This window comes from Morone saxatilis, unplaced genomic scaffold, assembly GCF_004916995.1.
Source record: "Morone saxatilis isolate NCDOM2014 unplaced genomic scaffold, NCSU_SB_2.0 Contig16, whole genome shotgun sequence".
In the NCBI taxonomy this organism is placed as follows: domain Eukaryota; kingdom Metazoa; phylum Chordata; class Actinopteri; family Moronidae; genus Morone; species Morone saxatilis.
The window spans coordinates 12556044-12576292 of NW_023339718.1; the positions used below are offsets into that span (position 1 = coordinate 12556044).

At 38.6% G+C, this 20249-nt stretch overlaps 1 protein-coding gene across 1 annotated transcript in view; it reads right to left on the reverse strand.

Annotated features, from left to right (window-relative positions):
• Positions 1 to 20249, reverse strand: part of oxct1a (3-oxoacid CoA transferase 1a) — a gene marked incomplete in the record, with an annotated part of 41933 nt that overhangs the window by 20507 nt on the left and 1177 nt on the right. Inside the window, 10 exon segments of the mRNA XM_035657872.1 lie at positions 434 to 528; positions 1108 to 1222; positions 1385 to 1492; positions 11787 to 11847; positions 12669 to 12775; positions 13062 to 13211; positions 13433 to 13558; positions 13560 to 13569; positions 18813 to 18903; positions 19425 to 19533. Coding sequence (XP_035513765.1) covers positions 434 to 528; positions 1108 to 1222; positions 1385 to 1492; positions 11787 to 11847; positions 12669 to 12775; positions 13062 to 13211; positions 13433 to 13558; positions 13560 to 13569; positions 18813 to 18903; positions 19425 to 19533 — 972 coding nt within the window.

A 20249-nucleotide genomic window follows, 5' to 3' on the forward strand; every position in this document is an offset into this window, starting at 1 on the left:
GAGGAGAGGAGAGGAGAGGAGAACCTCTTTGAAACTGGCATTCATAATTAAAAGAAACTTTGACAAATAAGGCATTAGCATAGGCGCCTACATTCTCCTGTCAACACAACTGATTGGGAAGTCATTCCATAGCAGCAGCAGCAGCCTTTGTTGAAGGCACAGCCAGCAAATAATGATTGTGAGAAAGAAAAATTTAAGAAAAAGTGTCAAACTGCCACAATTTGTTACATAACAAACCCAGCACATTTCAAATGAGGGCCCCTACTAGGAATGATACCACTCCTATGAATGGCTACAAACTCAGAGAACAATTCAGTTTAAAAATGTTTACTGCTGCTTAAAACGGCTGACACAAAATCTGCTGCTCGTTAGTTTGTTTAGTTGAAATTCAAAGCAACCTTAGAGAGAAGAAAGCTCTATGTGGGTATCTTACCAGTCCCAAAATTCCATTTTCACTTTGGAGGTGTACAGTGATGTCTGGTTTTATAAAGTTGCTGGCCAGCATGGGGATACCAATACCAAGGTTGGCTGATTGGCACTTTGTTAAAGATGGTAACTACTACATTCAAGATCATGCAATGGAAATCAGGCATTAGGATGAAGAGAAACACAAACAGTATTATGCTGAAAGCTGCTTTAATCGAAACTACCGTACACCCGCAGCCTGCTTTTCAACTGCCTTGGACATTTTGGTGAACTCATGTCAGTCATAAAGCTAAAAAACATTTGTTGTGTGAACCATGGTCAGACCCATAGACATTTAAAGTCTTAACATTTCCAAGATACCATTATAGGGGAATGTGAATAAGTCCCAAAATTAGTGGTTAATCACAGATTAGTTGCTCAAAAACTGCTTTCACGAGGAAGGACGAATGCTATCACAATAACATGTAAATGTGAAATGCTGAACAAAAAAAGAATGTGCATAATTTACCAGTGCAATCAACTGGTGCAAAGGCTACAATTATTCATTATGTGTGCCAAGGCACAGTTTTCTTTTTTTTTGTGGCTACTGGCCAACACCTGGTTTGGTTTTAGTTGTGGTAATCAGAACATAAAGTTATGATTCCATAATTTGCTCACTGCTTGTATTCTTTAAAAGGATACCATACATCCCATCCTCAAACTCTAGAGCAGCCCGGCGAATGATCCTTTCCCGAACAATATCCGAGTCCTTCTTTGGTTTGGCCTTCTGTTCTTGGCTTTTCTTTACTGTGCGTTTCTGGAACCATACAGAAATATATGAGGAACAGGGAGACAACATCTTGAAGGCTATTTCTGGCCACACACATGGTTAAGAGCTAGTAGCTGCACAATGATGGAAATGTTAAACCCTGCAACCCATTGTTGAATGAAAGACGATCTGTGTGTGTGTGTTTTGTACCTCAATCCTTTTCTCATAGCTGGCTCCCTGGACAACTCTGTGGACGTAGATGCTGGGTATGTGGATGTCCTCTTCGGGGAAGGTCCCAACATCCACCACCTCCTCCACCTACACAGAGACACAGAGCGATGAGCTCCGCCTTCACCTGTAAAATGTCTCACGACCCTTGAGATTAAAGTTCAGATAAGGAAACCATGCCCTGATGGAACTGCGCTACCAGGAAATAACCTCTGCCTACCCAGCTTTGAAATTTAACAGATTAACTGATGAAGACCAGCTGATTTTTTTGCCATTCTGCAGGCTAATCTCATGAAATTACCTTGATTTTAAGGGTACTGTTTAAAGAATACTGTTTAAAGAATACATCAGACTTTTCTAAATTGGTTTGATATTAAATCCTAAATTGAGCTACAAACAACAGTGAGGGTGGCGCACATTTGTTCTCTAAATGTGATCTCACAGGTTTAAAAATTTCTGCTACTGTCATGTCTTTCACAGGGAGGAGAGGGTAAATATTAGTGGGAGAAGGTGTTGCATTTATTTTTTTTAGCAATTCCACCGAGTCCAGTGAATGCTATCTGTGTACCCATAGCCAGCTTGGCTGACTGAAAATACAGGAGGATCATCTGACACACCGAGCCTAGGGAACGTAGCTTGATCCTGGAATCAAAGGCGATGGAGGGTAGGGGTGCATGAAGGAGATTGTTTTGGTTTTGGTGACTTTGGTTGAACCAAACACAAAAAGGTCAGAAGAAACTTTTTATTCTCCTATGTGGAAAATAATTCTTCAGCTACCTTTACCTTAGCTTTATTTTTAGGTATATTCCACAAGCTCTGCCTCAGGACTCTTTTACAAGGTTTACATTCCAGCTCAGCAGGATTTCAGAGGAGCTGCTTGACCTGACATTGACTGACATTGTCTAAATATACTCAAGGTTAATACACTTTAATTACTCTAATTTAATATGGCAGCATAATAAGAAAGGTATGTGACTTTGTGACTGTGATTCCTACCAAACAATACATTCTTGATTCTCAGACAGAAGACGTCTCCAACAGCAGAAGAAGAGTGTACATAGAGGGTTATTTCTGTCTGACTTACATGACACAGATGGAAATGGCTATTGATTTAAGCAGCGTTGGGTCAACATGACTGGGATAGAAATCCCAGGGTAAATGCACCTGCTCCCTCCTCCTTAGGTAACATAGGAACTGCTATAAACTGTGTCTACAACCACCACTTATACTGGTATTCAAGGCTCACCAATGTGTGGGCTGCCCATTTTAGCCTGCTCTAGCTCATGCTCATAAGTCATGCTCATATTTACAGTAGGCCAACTTATTAAACACAGCATCCCCTGAGTTATTATGTCAACATACGAATCAAACTAAGCTGGGAAGGCATCGACAGTAGACTTTTCTAAGAGAACTGATTTTCTTTTATCAAACAGAAGAGACTCCATGAAGGAGGAGGTGCAATGTCTTTCTTCCTGAAGATTCTTCAAGGGGAAAAAGCACTTGAAATTACGAAATATATAAAAAGGCAACCAAGCACCAAAGTTATCATCACATCTCTGGGGACCAAAAGGGGACTCAACCATGACAACATAATTCTCACCCTCCCTTCTACTTTTCTGTTCTTCACTCCTGTGTAGCTCAGAGTGTAACCTATTTATTCCATTTACATGAGGGGCAAGCAGCCATTCAGAGCAAATTGAATTGAATCTCTCCTTATCTCCACTTCCTCCCTCAGCACTCAGCGCTGACTGAGAGGAGTCAATGGCTAAGAGTGGATCCCATCTTAGCGTTGTCATGGATACGCATGCTTTGGTCTGTGGTGAGCGAAGGCCACTCAGGATCGTAAAGTGATTTTAGACTCTTTTTCTGGTTCTCTCTGCAGGGTTATGCTAAGTCTCTGATGCTCCACAGTGAAAACGAGGCCATGCAAGATGAGATTGGTAGCGCAAGAGAATTGATACAGCAGTCCCACACATCCACCCACATGTTTCTCCGGGGGCTCGATCTGTGTTTTGTGAGAATGATGCAAGATTGAGCTCATCACATTATAAAACAGTAACAGTAATAAAATAAGTAAGGCTAGGGGGCAAGGGAATTACTACAAATATTTGGTGGCATGGATTTCAAGATCTGAGATGAATTAATTATATTAACAGTATCAATCCCTAATTTTTGTCTCAAAAAAGGAGTCAAATAGTGTGCCCCTCGAAACCCCCCCAAAAAAAAAAAAAGATATTCCCTTCTCTTTCCATGTTTGTTTCGTTGGTCTCTCTCAAACACACACGCACACACACGCGCACACACGCGCACACACACACACAAACAATGTATTCAGCTCAATTTTCAATTAGCCTTCCAAAGCTAAGTCACAGCACAATAACAAGCTCATGCAATTTAAATGTTCTGCGTACATAAAAAAGCCTCTGTTCCTTTCATCTAGGCGATGTGTCCCGGCTACACCGGTGCACAGATGCAGCTCAGAGAGGAGGTTCAACGGACGAGGACGGATAAAGCACTAAAATACAATAATAAAAAAAACACACAAGAATAACACAGACACACACGCAAATGACCAGGTGTGCGGAGCAAGCAAACAGCCACACGCACAGACACACACATTGATATTCCCGAATCTGTAGAATGATTTTCACATCAATGAGAGCTGAGCAAGGCATGAAGTGAGCTGGCAGGAGGATAGAGGGAATCAAAGTGCCCTCTGGGGACACAACAAGCGTTTGTTCGAGAGTTTGTGCCTTTTTAGGCTGTGAGCTTTGTCAAATCTTGTTAATCTCAAACTGATTAGATCACAATGCTACCAGATTCCTAGAATGAACTTCCACCAGTTGTGTTGCATACAGTGATTCCTCTACGCTTATCAAATAATGCTGGAAATGTGCCATGCTTATCACTCACATTTGTCCGACCAAAATAAAAACAAGCCATGCCACATTTGCAGTTTGACCACATTTAAAGGACATAAAAAGCAACTAAAGCAAATTATGATAGTTGAATGAAAAACACCAGCATGCTTTCAGACAGGCATTCAGATGCACAGACAACCTTTCATTTCCAAACGGACTCAATGCTCCTTTTAATAAAAAGGTATTAATTTGAGCTGACTGCACTCATACTGACCATCTGGCCTACATTCCAATCACCGCATTAGCAAACATGATCTTGTGTTTGTCTCTTCAGATTGTATGCACATTATAATTCTGTCAGCTTAAAAAAAATATTAGTAAGCTAACGGCTCCTAGAGGCTACTATGTTCATTACGCTCTCGATTACAAATGCGATGGTCTGAGTGTAATTTTACACTTTTAAAAGCTTCCCCAGTGATGGGTGTAAAACTGTGAAATTTGTCCTAAGGGTGATACCATTTGGTTTTTGGAGTCACCAAAAGCATAATGTTTCTTTAAAGGATCATGCCCATGGTTAATTGAATGAAAATTAGGTCATGCATCATCAGTATCTTGTCACATGCCAACAAAAAAAAATACCCTTTCAATTTTCAGTCTTATATCAGATTAATAGAACACCTTGACAGACTGAGATCTTGCAGACTGTAAAAGTTTCAGTAGCTAATACTTTAAATGCTACCTGAGCTTATAATCCATCAGCTATGTGTTTTGTTTTTGTGTGCGCGTATATGCGCGTACTGAGATGCGACAGTCAGGAGAAAGAGACGGCGTGGCTACAGGCGACAGAGCAAGAGGATGACAGCGACACCACACTCTCATTACCCTGTGTATTTTTAGCTTCTCCATCTTTCTCCCAGTGTGTGTGCGCGTGTGTGTTTGTGTATGTGGGCACTTGGCCATGCTCCGCCGCCACTTTCGGGGCTCAGCTCCGGCTCTATCCTCTAACCCAGAATACTGACAACACGAGCAATCTGTTTCCTCTCAGTGGAAGCTTGCCTCTCCTATGACAGCCTTTATGGTATTCAGAAAATGGGAGACAGCCACTGCAAACCCTGACAACATTACAGCAACTAAAAATACATTTTTCAAATGGCACATACTGCACATGGACAACTCCACTCCAAGCTCAATGTTTACATTTCAAAGAACCCATAAGCCTGCAATGTGCTTCAGAGTCAGATGATAGGCAGTCGTCTGGGATCTTTGAACTTATAGTCAGAACGTATAACATGCAAATTTGCCATTTCCAACGTTCAGTTTGTGCATATGTTCAGCAAATCTGTCTTCCTCTTTTACTGGCTACCATCATCCCTTTTTATTTATCTTCTGTGTCCCCTTTTCTGTGTTTCTGTTCAACCACTCCTATAGTGACCTACAGTTGAATATAAAACCATAGCCATACAGGTTGTCACCATCATCAGTAAATGTCAGCATTGAACATGAATTTAAGTCTCTTCTAAACTTGACTCAGTCAAGTCCATTTTAGGCCAAGTCATTCTTATGTTCAGGAATAAGTATTTTAATTGGAGCAATGCTTCAGCAACCTTTTCTGGCAATGCAGATGGGCAAATGCTGCCAGCAATATCCCGAAAAAAGGTACAAGTTACACTAGTTATAAAATATTAAACAGCTATTCTGTTTGCCCTCTAAATGAAACTGTATCTTCAAATGCTTTAATTAATAAAGGAAATGTCTGACCTGAGGAGCTGCAACCTCACAAACTACATTGAGCTGACTACTACTTGAAATTTTAAATTTTGTACCAGCAACTTAACAGAAATGGATGACCTTCATTTAGTTTCTGAGTATTGACATATGAGTGTAGAATACTACCCATTCTTATAACTCTGTTGCTGTTGATGTTTTCTGAATAAGCTATTGTGTAAGGGAAAATTTGAGATATTAGTAATATTTTATTCTCTAATCTTATTGCTTGGCTTACTAGATATAAGCTGATTCATTCTCTTGGTCATGTGTGCTTCTTTCTAAGCTACAATAAATTAATTTCATTGTCATCATTAACAAGGCTGCTAATTCATGAAATAAATGAATGTATGAGTACAGTATTAATACTACCAGTGTCATTGTGAAAAAGCATACACACACTATAAAATATGTCAAGGCTTTTATGCCCATCTGCCCATTGATATTACAGCAAATTGCTGTGGTTGTAGCCCAAAAAAGTCAAGAAGTTTTAATTGACAATAACAATTTAATTATTTTTTTTATATTCAAAAGCCATGTCATCTACTGGCACATATAAACCCCTTTAAATTAAAGCTACAGATCACTTTTGCAACACTGTGGTGATGATGCAAACAAGGGCTAGAAATGGGAACACCTAAACAACACCCCCACAACCAAGCAAAATACAGACAGAAATTATATTCATTTCACATCTTTTGCACACAAAACATAATTCATAAACCTCTTTAGGCAGGAAATGATGTGGAACATTAGTGGATTTATAATAATTTGCCAACAGTAGCTTGAGTAATAGAGTTAGTCATGGGCACAAGCCAAGATCAAGGCACGGAAACGGAAACAAGGCGTTGTAAGGGTTGTAAAATAGCATTAAGATTGTGAAAAATAATCAAAATTCCAGAAGTGAGGAGACAAGGCTTTCTGAACCACAGAAAAGACTTCCCAGGTTCCCAAATCATAACTGAAAACTGCGACTGCCTGTATCTGGCAAATGTGTAGTTCTTTTTGCTGCTATTTTCGTTTCAACACAAATGTACAGTGGAAAGCTGAGGGTGAAACCCCTGAGGAAGGGAGGTCACTTATAACCAATTAGGACTCTAGTCTGGTTAAAAGAACAAAAACACACTCATTAAATACATTCATTCAATTAATGCATGCATGACTGGTTGGTTATACGTGCACACCAACACCCACACCAATACACTGCATTGCCACAGTAACAGAACACAGTTGAGTCATTTGCTGTGACTGATGGTCGAACAACAGCAGAACCCACTGCTTTGATTAAGCCTCTGATCTATTGTATCCCACAATGCACTGGGGCCTTTCACTGTACCTGTGATAAGGGAATAACTGGACCAGCTGGATACCATGGAACATTCAACAACTGAATAGCAGGGTTTGGTTGCCTAGCAACCGTGGCAGAAGCTGGTGATGATCTGGTAATTTTCCAAGTGCTTTTGTGTTATCTCGTCCTCTGACAACCTTCCTGCCGCTTGTAGTTTAAATTAAGCACAAAAAAGTAGATGTACATATTAGAACTGGGCCAGGAACGACAATGATACGCCAGCGGTCACTGACCTGAGTGACTGGAGGAGTAGTGAAGGCTATCGACAAATTTAAATCTGTTAATAACGACACATGTACAAGAAGTATATTAATATTAATCAATTTATCTTGAACATGAAAAATCTGGAGTCTCTTGCGTGAAAGGGAGCCGGCTGGCAGACTGCTGGCAGATGATTTGAATTTGCTTCCCAGAATTGCCATTAATGTCTTACAGAAGTGGAGTCACCAGGTTACATATCTACAAATCTGTTAGGACCTTCGGGCATTAAGGCATTACACACATATTCACTGAGCCTTAGGTAAAGGGGTTGCTAAGAATTCAAATTAAATAGATACTCTGCTGACTGACAGTTAAGGATATGTAAATATTTAAATAAAATATGCTTATTATAAATACTGTGGCACGCATTAAGTGTTAGTAAAGAACTTGCCAATTCACAAAAAAAAAAAAAAAAAGAGTGGAGATTGCCATCTCATTCTGCAAGTGAAGGGTTCAAGCACAGGTAATTCAAGCAATCATTACAGAGGAGTAGGTTGGCCAAACAAAATTTTATTCAAGAGGCTAATGGGCACAAGCTTTTTCAATGTGTCAAGGGGAAGCTCATTGGCATTTATGGAACTCACTTTGGCACACGTCGATCTAGTAATATTCTAGTCGTTAATAAAAACAATGACCACAATCACAATGATAAGGAGATTTGGGCTGAGACTTAAATTCACAAACGATTAAGTATTTTGAGGGCATTGAGGGAATTTAAACTACTCTAATCTGGATCTAAATCTAATAAAATCAAGTTCTTTTCAGTTCAGTTCAGTTCTTTTGGCCTGGTTATAATAGCTGTCATTGACTAAAACCAAGAAGTGCCACATCTTTGTTCTAACCAATTTCCCCTAGTCCTGTCAGTTGCCCTCCATAATGTTTTGACATTTTTTTGCCCTTTGATAACAAATAATTGCTTAGCCCCTGAACAGCTTGAGCCTACCTTGCTGCGTATAGGCTACAGAGAAAGAAAACTGGTCCAGCATAGAAGCAGCTTACTGTTGAACATGATCGTCAGAGAGCTTGCCGCACACTGGCCTGAGCTGCCAAGCTAAGCTGCAAGTTAAATGAATTGCTTCAGAAACCCCTGACCTTGTGTGTTGGTTGCAAGCCTTAACCAGTGCACCAGTGCACCAGGGTCAATATTGACAGCATATCGTCAGATTTATGACTGAGCATGCACTGAATCCTGAAGATACATTTATTTTTAGAGAGATGGTAATTGCTTCAGTATCCGAGATAAAAGGTTCTTAATGGGTATTGCAATACAAGTCTATCTATCTTTATTGCCACCAGTAAGTAGGCTTGTCATAGATAATGTTCAGATGTTGCCTGCACTGCCATAAAAAAGGTACCATTAAAAAAATGGTGAATACAATCTGACAAATAACCCGATAGGATGAACAGACGAAGTGTTCAGACAGCCATAATGGGATCCTAAGTACTAAGTACACACCCAGTGAATATCATTCTAAATACTCATTTAAAATGCCATTTCATTTTAAATTAGATATTCATTTTATTTCTCTTAAACTAAGAGACATGTTTATTATTTTATACCATGAATTTGAAGTAGATGAGTATCAAGATTTTGCTGTCACATTTTAAAAAAGCAATTAAAAGCAAATTAATAACCGCACAATGTAAGGAAGACAGTTCTGTCATGTATTGAATTCCAATTCAACATTTGAAAATCCTATTTGATATCGTTTGTCAGTCTGCAGCACAAGTTACAATGAATGCCCTGTCGGATTGAAGCATTTACTTGATATGTGGATGACAAGTGTCTGAAAGGACTATATGTTATTAGAAGATGACAGGAAAAAAAGAGAAATCTTCAAAGACTAGGTTGAAACGGACACAGTTGTTTAACACAGTCTAGTTTTAGTGCTGCCAGGGAACATAAAATTACATATAAAATGGATTCATTTAAGTTCAGATGCAAATGCAGAGCTTCCCTTTCCCAAAATAAGATGATTTATGTCAGGCTGTGGAGTGTTTTAGGGTGAGGTTAATTGATTCAGATGTGGCATTAATTTTTTTCATAAATAGGCAATTTATAATGACATTTCTCTAGGCTATACACGTATGTCTAGTACTCCATTAAAAAAGGTTGTTTATAAGTGTCCTTGTTCGAAAAATTAAGTCAAGCAATTATTTCTGTATCCATGAGAGTCTGCAGAGGCTGTTTGTGTTAACTTTTCTCAGACCTTGTTAAGTGAAGTGTGTCAGGTGCATCCTGGAAGCTTGTGATATTGTAGGTTTTAAATCTCCCTTTCAACTTGTCATGACATTCCTTTCCTCTCTCTCTTTCCTATCATTGCAGCCACTCTGCACTGTATGCAAGCAGAAATGCCACAAAAACAATCTTAGAAATGCACCTGGGAATAAAAAATTAAAAAAAATCAAAAAACACTTCTGTTGCTCAGTCCAAATGAAGCCTGGGTCTCTACACCTGTTAAACAATTGTTTCATCCTCTTCACTCAAAAAAACACCCTAAGCAGAAGCTTTTGGGTGCACAAAGGTTGTAGCAGACCATTCGATATTAAATCCAACCAATTATGTTTGCATCTCATGAAGTGGCTCTCTAAGCAGAGCTGCATTATCATTCATGTCAATACCGGCTACATCACAACGCCAGCAGACATCACAAAGACACATTTCTTGGTGGCATCACTGCTGTCAGAGCAACTAGTCTCATTATCCCAGTAGAAGAAAATTGGGCAATTTCTATTACACGATAGCACTGATTTAGAATTGAATCGATATCCATCAATGGCATCGTGGTCATTGTCACTGGATTGCATGATGCAAAACAGCTGAATTTAGCTGTTCCTTTGGTTGTGAAGTATGCAGAAGACTGTTGTCTTAAAATGCATTAACACCAGTGTTATTTACCACTCTAAACCAAAATTTAGTGATCAATCGACCATAAAGCCTCCACAGCAGCTCTATAGTGAGAAAATTTACTCTCCCCATTTGGTCCCAGACATTTCTAATCAACAGCAGACTAACTCTCAGGTCCAGCAACCGTGGAATAATTGAAAATGTGCTTTGTGAAACCCCGATAGATTTATGACAGACCCTTCCCTACCGATTTATTTTGAGAAAGCGCCTGTGTTTTATGGTTTTCACACACACAGCTTTTCTCCCTGCTGCTCTCTAAATCAAACGGTGTCTATATGGGAGGTGTGAAGCTGTTTGTGTGTTGGAGGGGTGGAGAGGGAGACGGAGACAGAGACACACCAACACATACACACACAGACAGTGGGAAGAGATCACACTTCTAGACTGTCAAATGCTAGACAGGTGGATAACCAAACAGATAGAAAGAAGGTATGACACAGAAAGTCCAGAGATAGCAGGACATTCTCATTCCGTTTTTGGGCAGAGGTTAAGATCCTAAAACTTCTAATCTTTGAATAATATCTGAGGTCTTAGAGTTATATTCAGAGGAATATAAACTACAGTATTCACAATTCAAGATTTTTCAGCCCACAACCATAAACCAATATGCCTTACTGTCACAAGATGCTGTCGCACATTTCCGACCTTGAGTATATTTCTGTTTTCTACCTTCTCCTTTGAGGGCAGTTAAATACTGTAACATCTATTTGAAATGATGACTGTGTTTTGTTCCTTTACTGGCTACAGGATATACAGGGGACTACTGCGTTTGTGTGGTTGGGTTCAAATGTCGAATTACCCTATTTTCTGGATGGTCTACAGTTACATAATTAGTAAAATGTTTTTATTCCACAGGTTTCGAAGATGTAAGCGGTGGAAATTTTAGTCAGCTGAAATTCACACTTGGGCTCATTCAAGATCAGTTCCAGGAGGTGGCTTTAATTTATGATGTTTATATCATGGTATATTGAGTATATTTGTTTCAAGGTTCAGGTGTTAAATGTAGACTTTTACATTACTAAATTTTTTTTTATCACTGAATCCCCATTTCAACTGTGGGGACCAGAATAACAACATTCCTAGAAAAGTAAAGTCTACAAAATCCATGAAAACCATTAAAGGAAAGCTGAAGTCCAGACTCTCAGACGGTAGCTCCACTAATAGATATGTGTCAGTAGCTGGAATATATCTACTGACATATCAGGTTAACATGTAAATCACTGTGTTGTTGGAAACGCATACCTCAACTATGGTGGTTTTGGCTGCCTTGCACATAGGTTGGTTGAAGTTTCTGGCTGTTTTCCTGACAGAAAAGTACAAGAAAGATTTGATATTAAAACAAATAGGAGGTAGGGAAATATTACTAAATAGAGAAAGAAACTCAGAAACTCTCACTGTAATATCCAAATATAATACCTAGTATAAACAGTTAGAATACTGGAAGACACTGCTCTCTTGTGGAGAAAAACTTTACTACATCTACTCATTTCCATTATTTACATTCACCAAGTTGGTGCAAATTACCCCGCTTAAATGGAGGATCTTTAATTAATTTACATTGTGTTATAGCTAATGTGGATATCCATGTACAGGTGTAAAAAGCGATTCATTATTTAGATTTTTCTGACTTTTGCACAGCTCTTGTATATATGCTGTTGAGCTATAACTAAATAAGCATTGAGTGAGGATCTAATCATCTCTAGAAATAAGTGTGCTTTTTATATAATTCATGATATAGAAGCTGATGTATATACTATATGTTCACAAACAAAATAAAACCATGTAGCCAATACAGACAGAAAATGTACTGATTATAATCAGTCCATACATCAGTATATCTCTCAAAGATCTTATAAACATTAAGGTCAAGGTCAAACTAAGTGAACACCCATTACTAAGAACCAACCACTTTCCTTAAACTATAGTTTCACTCTTACCCCATGACACCAGCAACATGTGCTACTGGTTGTTGTGCAAACACAACAGAGGAGATTAAGTCTAATATGCTTTAAGGCAGGGAGAGGCTGAATCCTTTACAAGAAAAACACTGGCATTGCTATAATGCAACAGGTAAGTGCTAATGATGTGTGATCTGTTGATATTTCTGTTTAGTGCACCAGCTACCTGAAAACAATGTTTCCAGCCCTGTCAGCTTTCCATGCCTTGATCAGCGCAAAGTCTCCAGTGATGGCCTTTTCCATGATGTAGTGCCTGCCATTGAACTCCTTTACCTGCACACAATGACAAGGTAGGTTGGCAGGTTAAGAATTAACATGTCGACCTGTTTTACAGCATTTTCAGACTTGGCCCAGATAGAGAGTCCACATTACATACATGAACACATTGCAGTTGACAATCCTCCTTAAGTGTGTGTTATAATGTAAATCCTATACTGACTGATTAATGTAGCATAGGTATGGAAAAATATCTACAGTTGTTCCAAGGAAAATAAAGTTTGCTCTGACTTCATAGTGGGCTTGATGGGACAACCACAACAGGGATGACAGCACCCTTTACCTCTCTCTTCTCACTAGCGATTGCAATGGTGCCATCTTTGTTGTACTTAATAGGAGAGCCTCCCTCTTGGATCAGTGTGCCATAGCCGGTGGCTGTGAAGAAGCCTGGAATGCCAGCACCCCCAGCCCTGATCCTCTCTGCAAGAGTACCCTGTGGGGAAGAAGGTAACAGATTAAAAGATCAGTACAACAAATACATGTCAACTGCATTCCTTTGTTACTGTCAAGTATATCATACATACAGTCTGATCATTTGGATGTTGGAATTTAACATGTCAGGACTTATTAAGCATATGTTTTTATATGAGGGGATCATTTTCTTATTTTTGTGAACACTCATGTATCAACCTTCCCATGTGTTTGCTGACCAACCTGTGGTGTGAGTTCCACTTCCAACTCCCCGGCCAGATACTGTCGCTCAAACTCGACATTCTCCCCGACGTATGAAGAGATCATCCTCTTGATCTGCTTAGACTGGAGCAGCAGGCCCAGGCCAAAAGTTATCCACTCTGAAGAAGAAAACACACACACACACACACACACACACACACACACACACAGTTAGGATTATGATTTTAGGCAGTTTTATTTTCATTTCATCGATACTGATATTGATACTGCAGAGCTCCTAAGATTCACAAACCTTTGCACATGCCATAATGCATGAATGTCTGCTGCAAATATTTGTGTTTTATGTTCATAACCCATAATTTCTGTGTCTTACTAAGCTATTTGTGAAATAAATTAGCTTGGTTTGAATTCCATAAAATTTGGTCGCAACTTAATGACCATGGGAAAATGTGGGTTCCATAGTGAGACGATTTGAGAACCACTGGGCTATGAAGGCAGTGGTTCTCAGTGGCAGTAATGACTATACTGAAAAAATACCAAAACAGACAAGTGTGTCTTTATACTGTAACTATCATAATTTAGGTAGAAAACCATGCTTGACAAATAAAACTTTGAAATAAAATGGAGGGGGAAAAAAAAAAAAAAAAAATAAATCACACTATGCTTTTGCTTATACATATATTTTTTTTCCAGATTAATGATATTTCAACATTTGATTCTATATTTTGTAGGTTCTGTTCTTCTTTCATCGTCTCCATGCAACTTGACAAAGTTTAAGCAGTTTTGCAAAGAAGAATGGCAAACAACTGTAGTGTTCAACTGTGCACAGCTGATATATACTCAAGACTGCCTCTACTAGAAACTGTCTTAAAAGTGTGCCAATACCTATGCAATCAATTATTTTGTGTTTCATATTCATCTGTAAAGATGTGTAGTCACTTTGACATTAAAGTACTTTTTCTTTGGTTCTGTACACTGTGAATCAATGCAGTTCCCTCCACTGCTTACGTCTCAGAGCCGTTTGTCCCGGTGAATGTCCTAACTTTCGTCTTAGATTTGTAACATAAGTCACATTACCATAAATAAAGGAGTTATTAAAGATTGTAACTAGGTCAAACCAAGTGATACAGGTCCTTTTTGTGATCATAAAGACAGGCAAAGCACAGCCCGCCCCTGGCCTATCCACAGCTGTGAGGAAAGAGACCAAACACAGCTGCAGGGTCCAGAGTCACCACTGAGACTGTCATTTTGTGAGCGTCTCTTTGTTTATCATCTGAGAATACTGCTATGTGGTGGTCATTACAGGAGTGGAAAAACTGTGGACTGCAATTTAATTAAGCTGTGACGCTCATCTTGGACTCAAGTCTGGGTTAAGCCTCGGCCACATTGTACTATAGGATGTCACACATTTAGACTATCACACCTGGACAAACCATCACTAACAGCACGCAAAACTCATTCTTAAACAAAGTACTGTGGACACTCCTTTCTAGCTTTTTGTGACCAAATAAAGTTACTGTGTTACTAGGGTTGCTGAAATAGTCATAAAATAAAATGGGCCAGTAGTTATAAAAGGACTGACTTTGTGTCAGTCGTTAACCTATGAAGGCATAAGTCTTCATAAAACTTTATAAAACATATAAAACTGTTTTAAACCGGGTATTGTCTGGTGACATCAAACATCTTATCTTACATGTCGCACCCGGTCTGATTACAAGCAATAATCCTCTGAGAAGACCCGTATCAGAGCCAAGTGAAAAGCTGAGCTTTACAAAGAGAGGATTCTCCTTCTTTTCTGTAAGAAAGAAGCTGAGAAACAGGAACTTTATCTTTAATTCTAACCTCAGGTCAGCTGACAAGATATCTAGGCCATGTGCGCTCAGAATACCAAAAACAGATGACTGTGACAAGCACCTTGTCACACACACATATCATATTAGAGTTATAACACAGCATGGCTATTCTATGCAAAATGATTCAGCAATAACTAATGCTCACATTTTGTGTCTAAAGCTGGTGTGTGTGTGTGTGTATTTGCGGACCAAAACCTTGTCATGAATGGACTCCCTGGATTATCAAGGGCACTTCAATTCAGAATCAAAACACAAGCTCTGTAAATACCAAATACTTACTAACTACTAATACAGAGCAGTTTCCAGCATTGAACACAATTTCTTGAACACAAATACCTTTTATATTAAATCTATTCTGTTTGTGTAACATTCCTGCAGCAGCTGATTAAAGAATAAGCTGCAGGGTACGCAGTTCTGCAAGAGCGCGATACAATCTTGTGTACAGATGAATCCCACCCATCTCATATTACAGTGTATAAAGAGTCCACTGTGTCAGTGTTCTCCAAAGTAAAATCCACTCAATAGTAGCGAGTTAGTAGGAGTTTCACATAATTCTACAAAATTCATATAGCAGAACTTCATCACAACAATACCCGAGGGTATGTCCAAATGAAAGCAATTTTCTAAACCTCTAAACTAAGGCTTGTGTAAATGACACTGCAAGCAGGCAACAATTCCAAAACCAAAATGACACTTAGCTCTCAATGCTACCAGAAATAGGTCAGCAATATCTATTGTATAAACAAAATATACAATGGAATCACTTTTCCTTTATTCATACCAGCATTCAATCTTCCAAGTGCGCCAAAATATCACATTCCACTGATAGATCATTAAGGAAAAGACTTCTTTATTTGATTATCCCAGTCTGTGCTGAGAAATATTGTATTTATTACAAAGTCCTCAAGATAGGAAAGAATGCCCTCTCCATTATCATGTCTGCATTATTCTTTATTTCTGAGATTATACAAGTACTTTACATTACTTATTCAGGAGGAAGCTAGCAGAGGAAGGGGAGTCTTCTATCTAAAATTAAACATTGCATAACTTCTTTCCCCTTCCAACCCTCTTCCCCACAGAGCCAGGGAATATAAATACGATTCAGCTGTGACCAAGGAAACAGTAGATATACGGTATACAGGCCTTGGTAATCAATAATAATCAATGACAGTCATGTGTAATGCATTACTGCTAACACCAATGTAACTCCAGAATGTAACTCCCCTCCACTTACAGGCAGATGCATGTAAAAATATAAGAAGTTCCACTATGTTGGAACTTGTTCAGAAACCATATAAAAGAGACATTATGGCTGACCACTGTTTGCAAGTGGTTATAATTTTCCAACAACTAATGTCTGCTGAGGGAAAATATTTAGGATAACAATGATTGTTCAGGGGATAACCTGACTCAAGCAAACATTCTGAGTACATGTTCCAAGAATCAATATTCACCAAAATTCAAAGTCCACGAGAAAAGTATGTCAAGCCAGCAGCACATAGGACAGTGTTTTTCAGGCTAAAACAACTGCTGCCCCCCCGAGAAATATACTCAACCAGTCTGTGCAGATACTTTGAAGCCATTTTGATCTTCCAAACTCTGGTACTTGGCAATAAGAATTGGTGTGCCACAATTTATGTGATTCTAAACCTCCTTTTTTTTCAGTATTAAAAGTGTAGGCAAGTCCTTTCTGAAGCTGAGGCTACACTTCACTATAGGTACTGCATACTACAATGAGTTGAGTTCCTCAAATTTGCTCAAAATAACCACACAGCCTCAAAGTTCCTCAAAATAGCCACCATTAGGTCTGACAATAGCTTTTTAGCTATGACAATCCATGCAAAGAAGTTTATAGGTAAGTAGAAATGCAATGAAAGTGCAATATACTTAATAAGAATATCAGACCATATTGTAATTGATTTCAGAGTGAATTAACCTATTTGTTTACAGCTTCAAATGTTTTCAGATGTGACATTCACAATGGCCTTTCTAATACATGTATTGTGTGCAGAGTGAAGTTTCTTAAAAAGGCTTTAGCTTCATGCCAAAAAACATAATAAAGAGAATTCAAACAGTTAGAATTTTAAGTTCTGTGCCTGCAAATTAAATTTAGGTTGAAGGTTAATATTTTTTATAAAACATGCTTTCAAAAAAAAAAGAAGAAAGAAAATAATTTAGCTATAAAGAAAGCAACTAATGTATTTTTGCAGGATCTTTTTAATATTTCAGGAGACAAGATCAGGTTTTGGTCATTGTCTTGAGTTTCAGTGTTGCTATGTAAACAATTCACATTCTAATGCTTACCGTGTGGCAGCACACTGGGATTCAATTACGGAAAAAGGCTGCAATATGACAACTGACAAGACAAAGACTGTTTCTGAGTCTGCAATAGAGATCAACATTATGCTGGACAATGCCCAGCAAAATTGCAGTGAAAAGCTCAGTTGCTAGTATATTGGCAAATGTTGTTGTCTTAAATATCATTTATCAGAACTTTAAAATATTTATTTTGTTTTCCTTTCACAACCCTAGTTGTAAATTTACTGTCTTAGTCTTACTGAAAATTATTTAACTTTCCGGACTTTAACCTTACATGAAGGCTGCCTCCCACTTTATTTTTACAATTTGTATTGAGCTGTGAACCCAGCAGAATAAATGCCTAGATCTAGAGATTTGAAATACTGCACAACAATGTATGCAATAAAAAGATAGAATACATAATAAAAGGACATTGAGGTCAGCAGCTGATTGCCATGTGCCAGAGGAGAAGCTTCTCAAAGTATTTAAAAGTCTGCCCCACTGAGAGCAAAGACACACATCACACACAATATCACCTGACCACTGAAGGAGCGGCCATCACTGAAATGCACCTTTTGCTTGTGTCTGCAACTTGGATAACTTATCAGAAGCAAACATCTGAGCAACTCTCCAGGTCAACACCGCTTGTTTGAAGATATAACGACAAGGTCACCAAAACCTCTCCGATATGAATTTAAAGCGTTCATTAGCTAGAGAGTCACACAGGAGAGAGTGAAAGGGGCCATGAGAGAGTCTCACTCACTGACTCCTGTTTTTAGTACTATCATTTATTAGAGGCGATGAGTGGGACATGTGGGGAAGGATTAAGACTGTACCAATCTCTATTTGGTTTAATAATGTAGTCACAAAGAACAAGTCCATCTTGTTTCACGTCAGTTGCAATGGGGACTTTACTAATAGAGGTGTCACCAAAACGTAACTGCCAAACCTGGTGAAAGAGCCGAGTGGAGAGCAACCAGAGTCAGATTGAACGTCATTTTCACAGACCTTCTACTGAAATAGAAATGACACATGACACTGCAGACATTTCAAGAGTCACATGTGAATCCAAACATGACCGGAAGTCGATAAACAAACTCATCTTTACTGTATCAATACACGAACTCTTGAAAAACAGGTTGGGATTTTGGAGTGGTGGTGATGGTGTAAAATTGATATCAAAATCAAACACCACCATGGAATGCACTCCTTTCTTCAAGCATATGTTTACATGCAGGCCGCATACTTACCCTGCATTGTTGCTGACTGCTGTGAGACCCTTAACACCGGACTTCAGTAAACTGTTGATGAGATTTTCTGGGATACCACATAATCCAAAGCCTGTGTTAGAACACCAAAAAATAAATGAATGTATAATAAACAAAAGAAATTGAAGCGACCAAGGAATCATTGCAAAAAATGTGAAATGGTTAAAATATGGTAATTTAAGGTGAAACTTTCACTTGGTGGATTAGGGACATGGCAGACATAACTTGGTAAACCTTGGATCAAGCGCCAGGTAACTCCAGCCCATTGTGTTGAACATCTTAGTCAACATTTCTAATATTACACTGAGATTTCAGTTCAACTGTTTGTCAGTTCAAGTTTGACACGGTGGAAAATGTTTAACAATGTCACTCTGAACTTGACTATAAATAAGAGCAGTGGAATTTGTGTGTGCTCTGTGTGTGTGGATGCTAATCAACCCCCATGTTAGACAGAGTTCATGCTTACTTTGCTGTAAAGCGGTTATTGAACACACATTGTTGAACATCCTTTGGTACTTTTCGCCAGTTAACAGCAGCACTGTCATTGAGGTGTGTATGTAACCATCCTACAACATTGGAGTCTGTATTTCTTACCTCCTACCAGAATGGTAGCTCCATTTGGGATATCTTTGACTGCCTCTGTAGGATCTGAGTAGAACCGTGAACGTCGCTGGCTGGAGGTAGAAAAGTAACAGCCGCAGGTCTGTAGAAAGCAGAACAAGAGCCACATCAAGCGTGTTTTCTTTTTCTGTTTTTTCCAAATAGAGCTCCATCGGCAATAGAAACTCATTTAAAGTCATTCTGGATAATATGTTGCTAGTTTAAAAAATGACCAGATGTCTGAGGGCAGCTAATATGTTTGTACAGTTTCAATGGCTGATCCAGTTTATTCAGTTGAGGAAGGGCAAGATAAGCAAAACGGCTGAACAAATCCTACAACAAAAGGAGCAGAGATTTAGGGCAACCCACAGCCAAAGAGTCCCAACCCGACAGAGTTTGCAGAAGACTCAGATTTAAAATGCTCTGTGTCAACATTGATCAATTAAAATTGTATCTGTGGTGCTCAGACAGAAGTTATTATTATAAATTATTATTTAAAATGAATAATTATTATTATTAAAACATTCTGTTGAGTTTTGTCACCATTAATTTCAGTAGCAGGGACTGGAACCATGAGAAAAGTCCCAATACCCATCAGTGCTGATTCTATGTGTACTGCACATGCATTGTATATCTGTATACTGACATTTAATATTACATATTTGTGATTTCTGACTCCACACCACTTTGCACTGTGATGTCTGGAGCCTGCTCCTCATTTATAATTTATAACTATAAATAAAGTGAATATACACACACATATACATATATATATATATATATATATATACACACATATATACACACACATATACATAT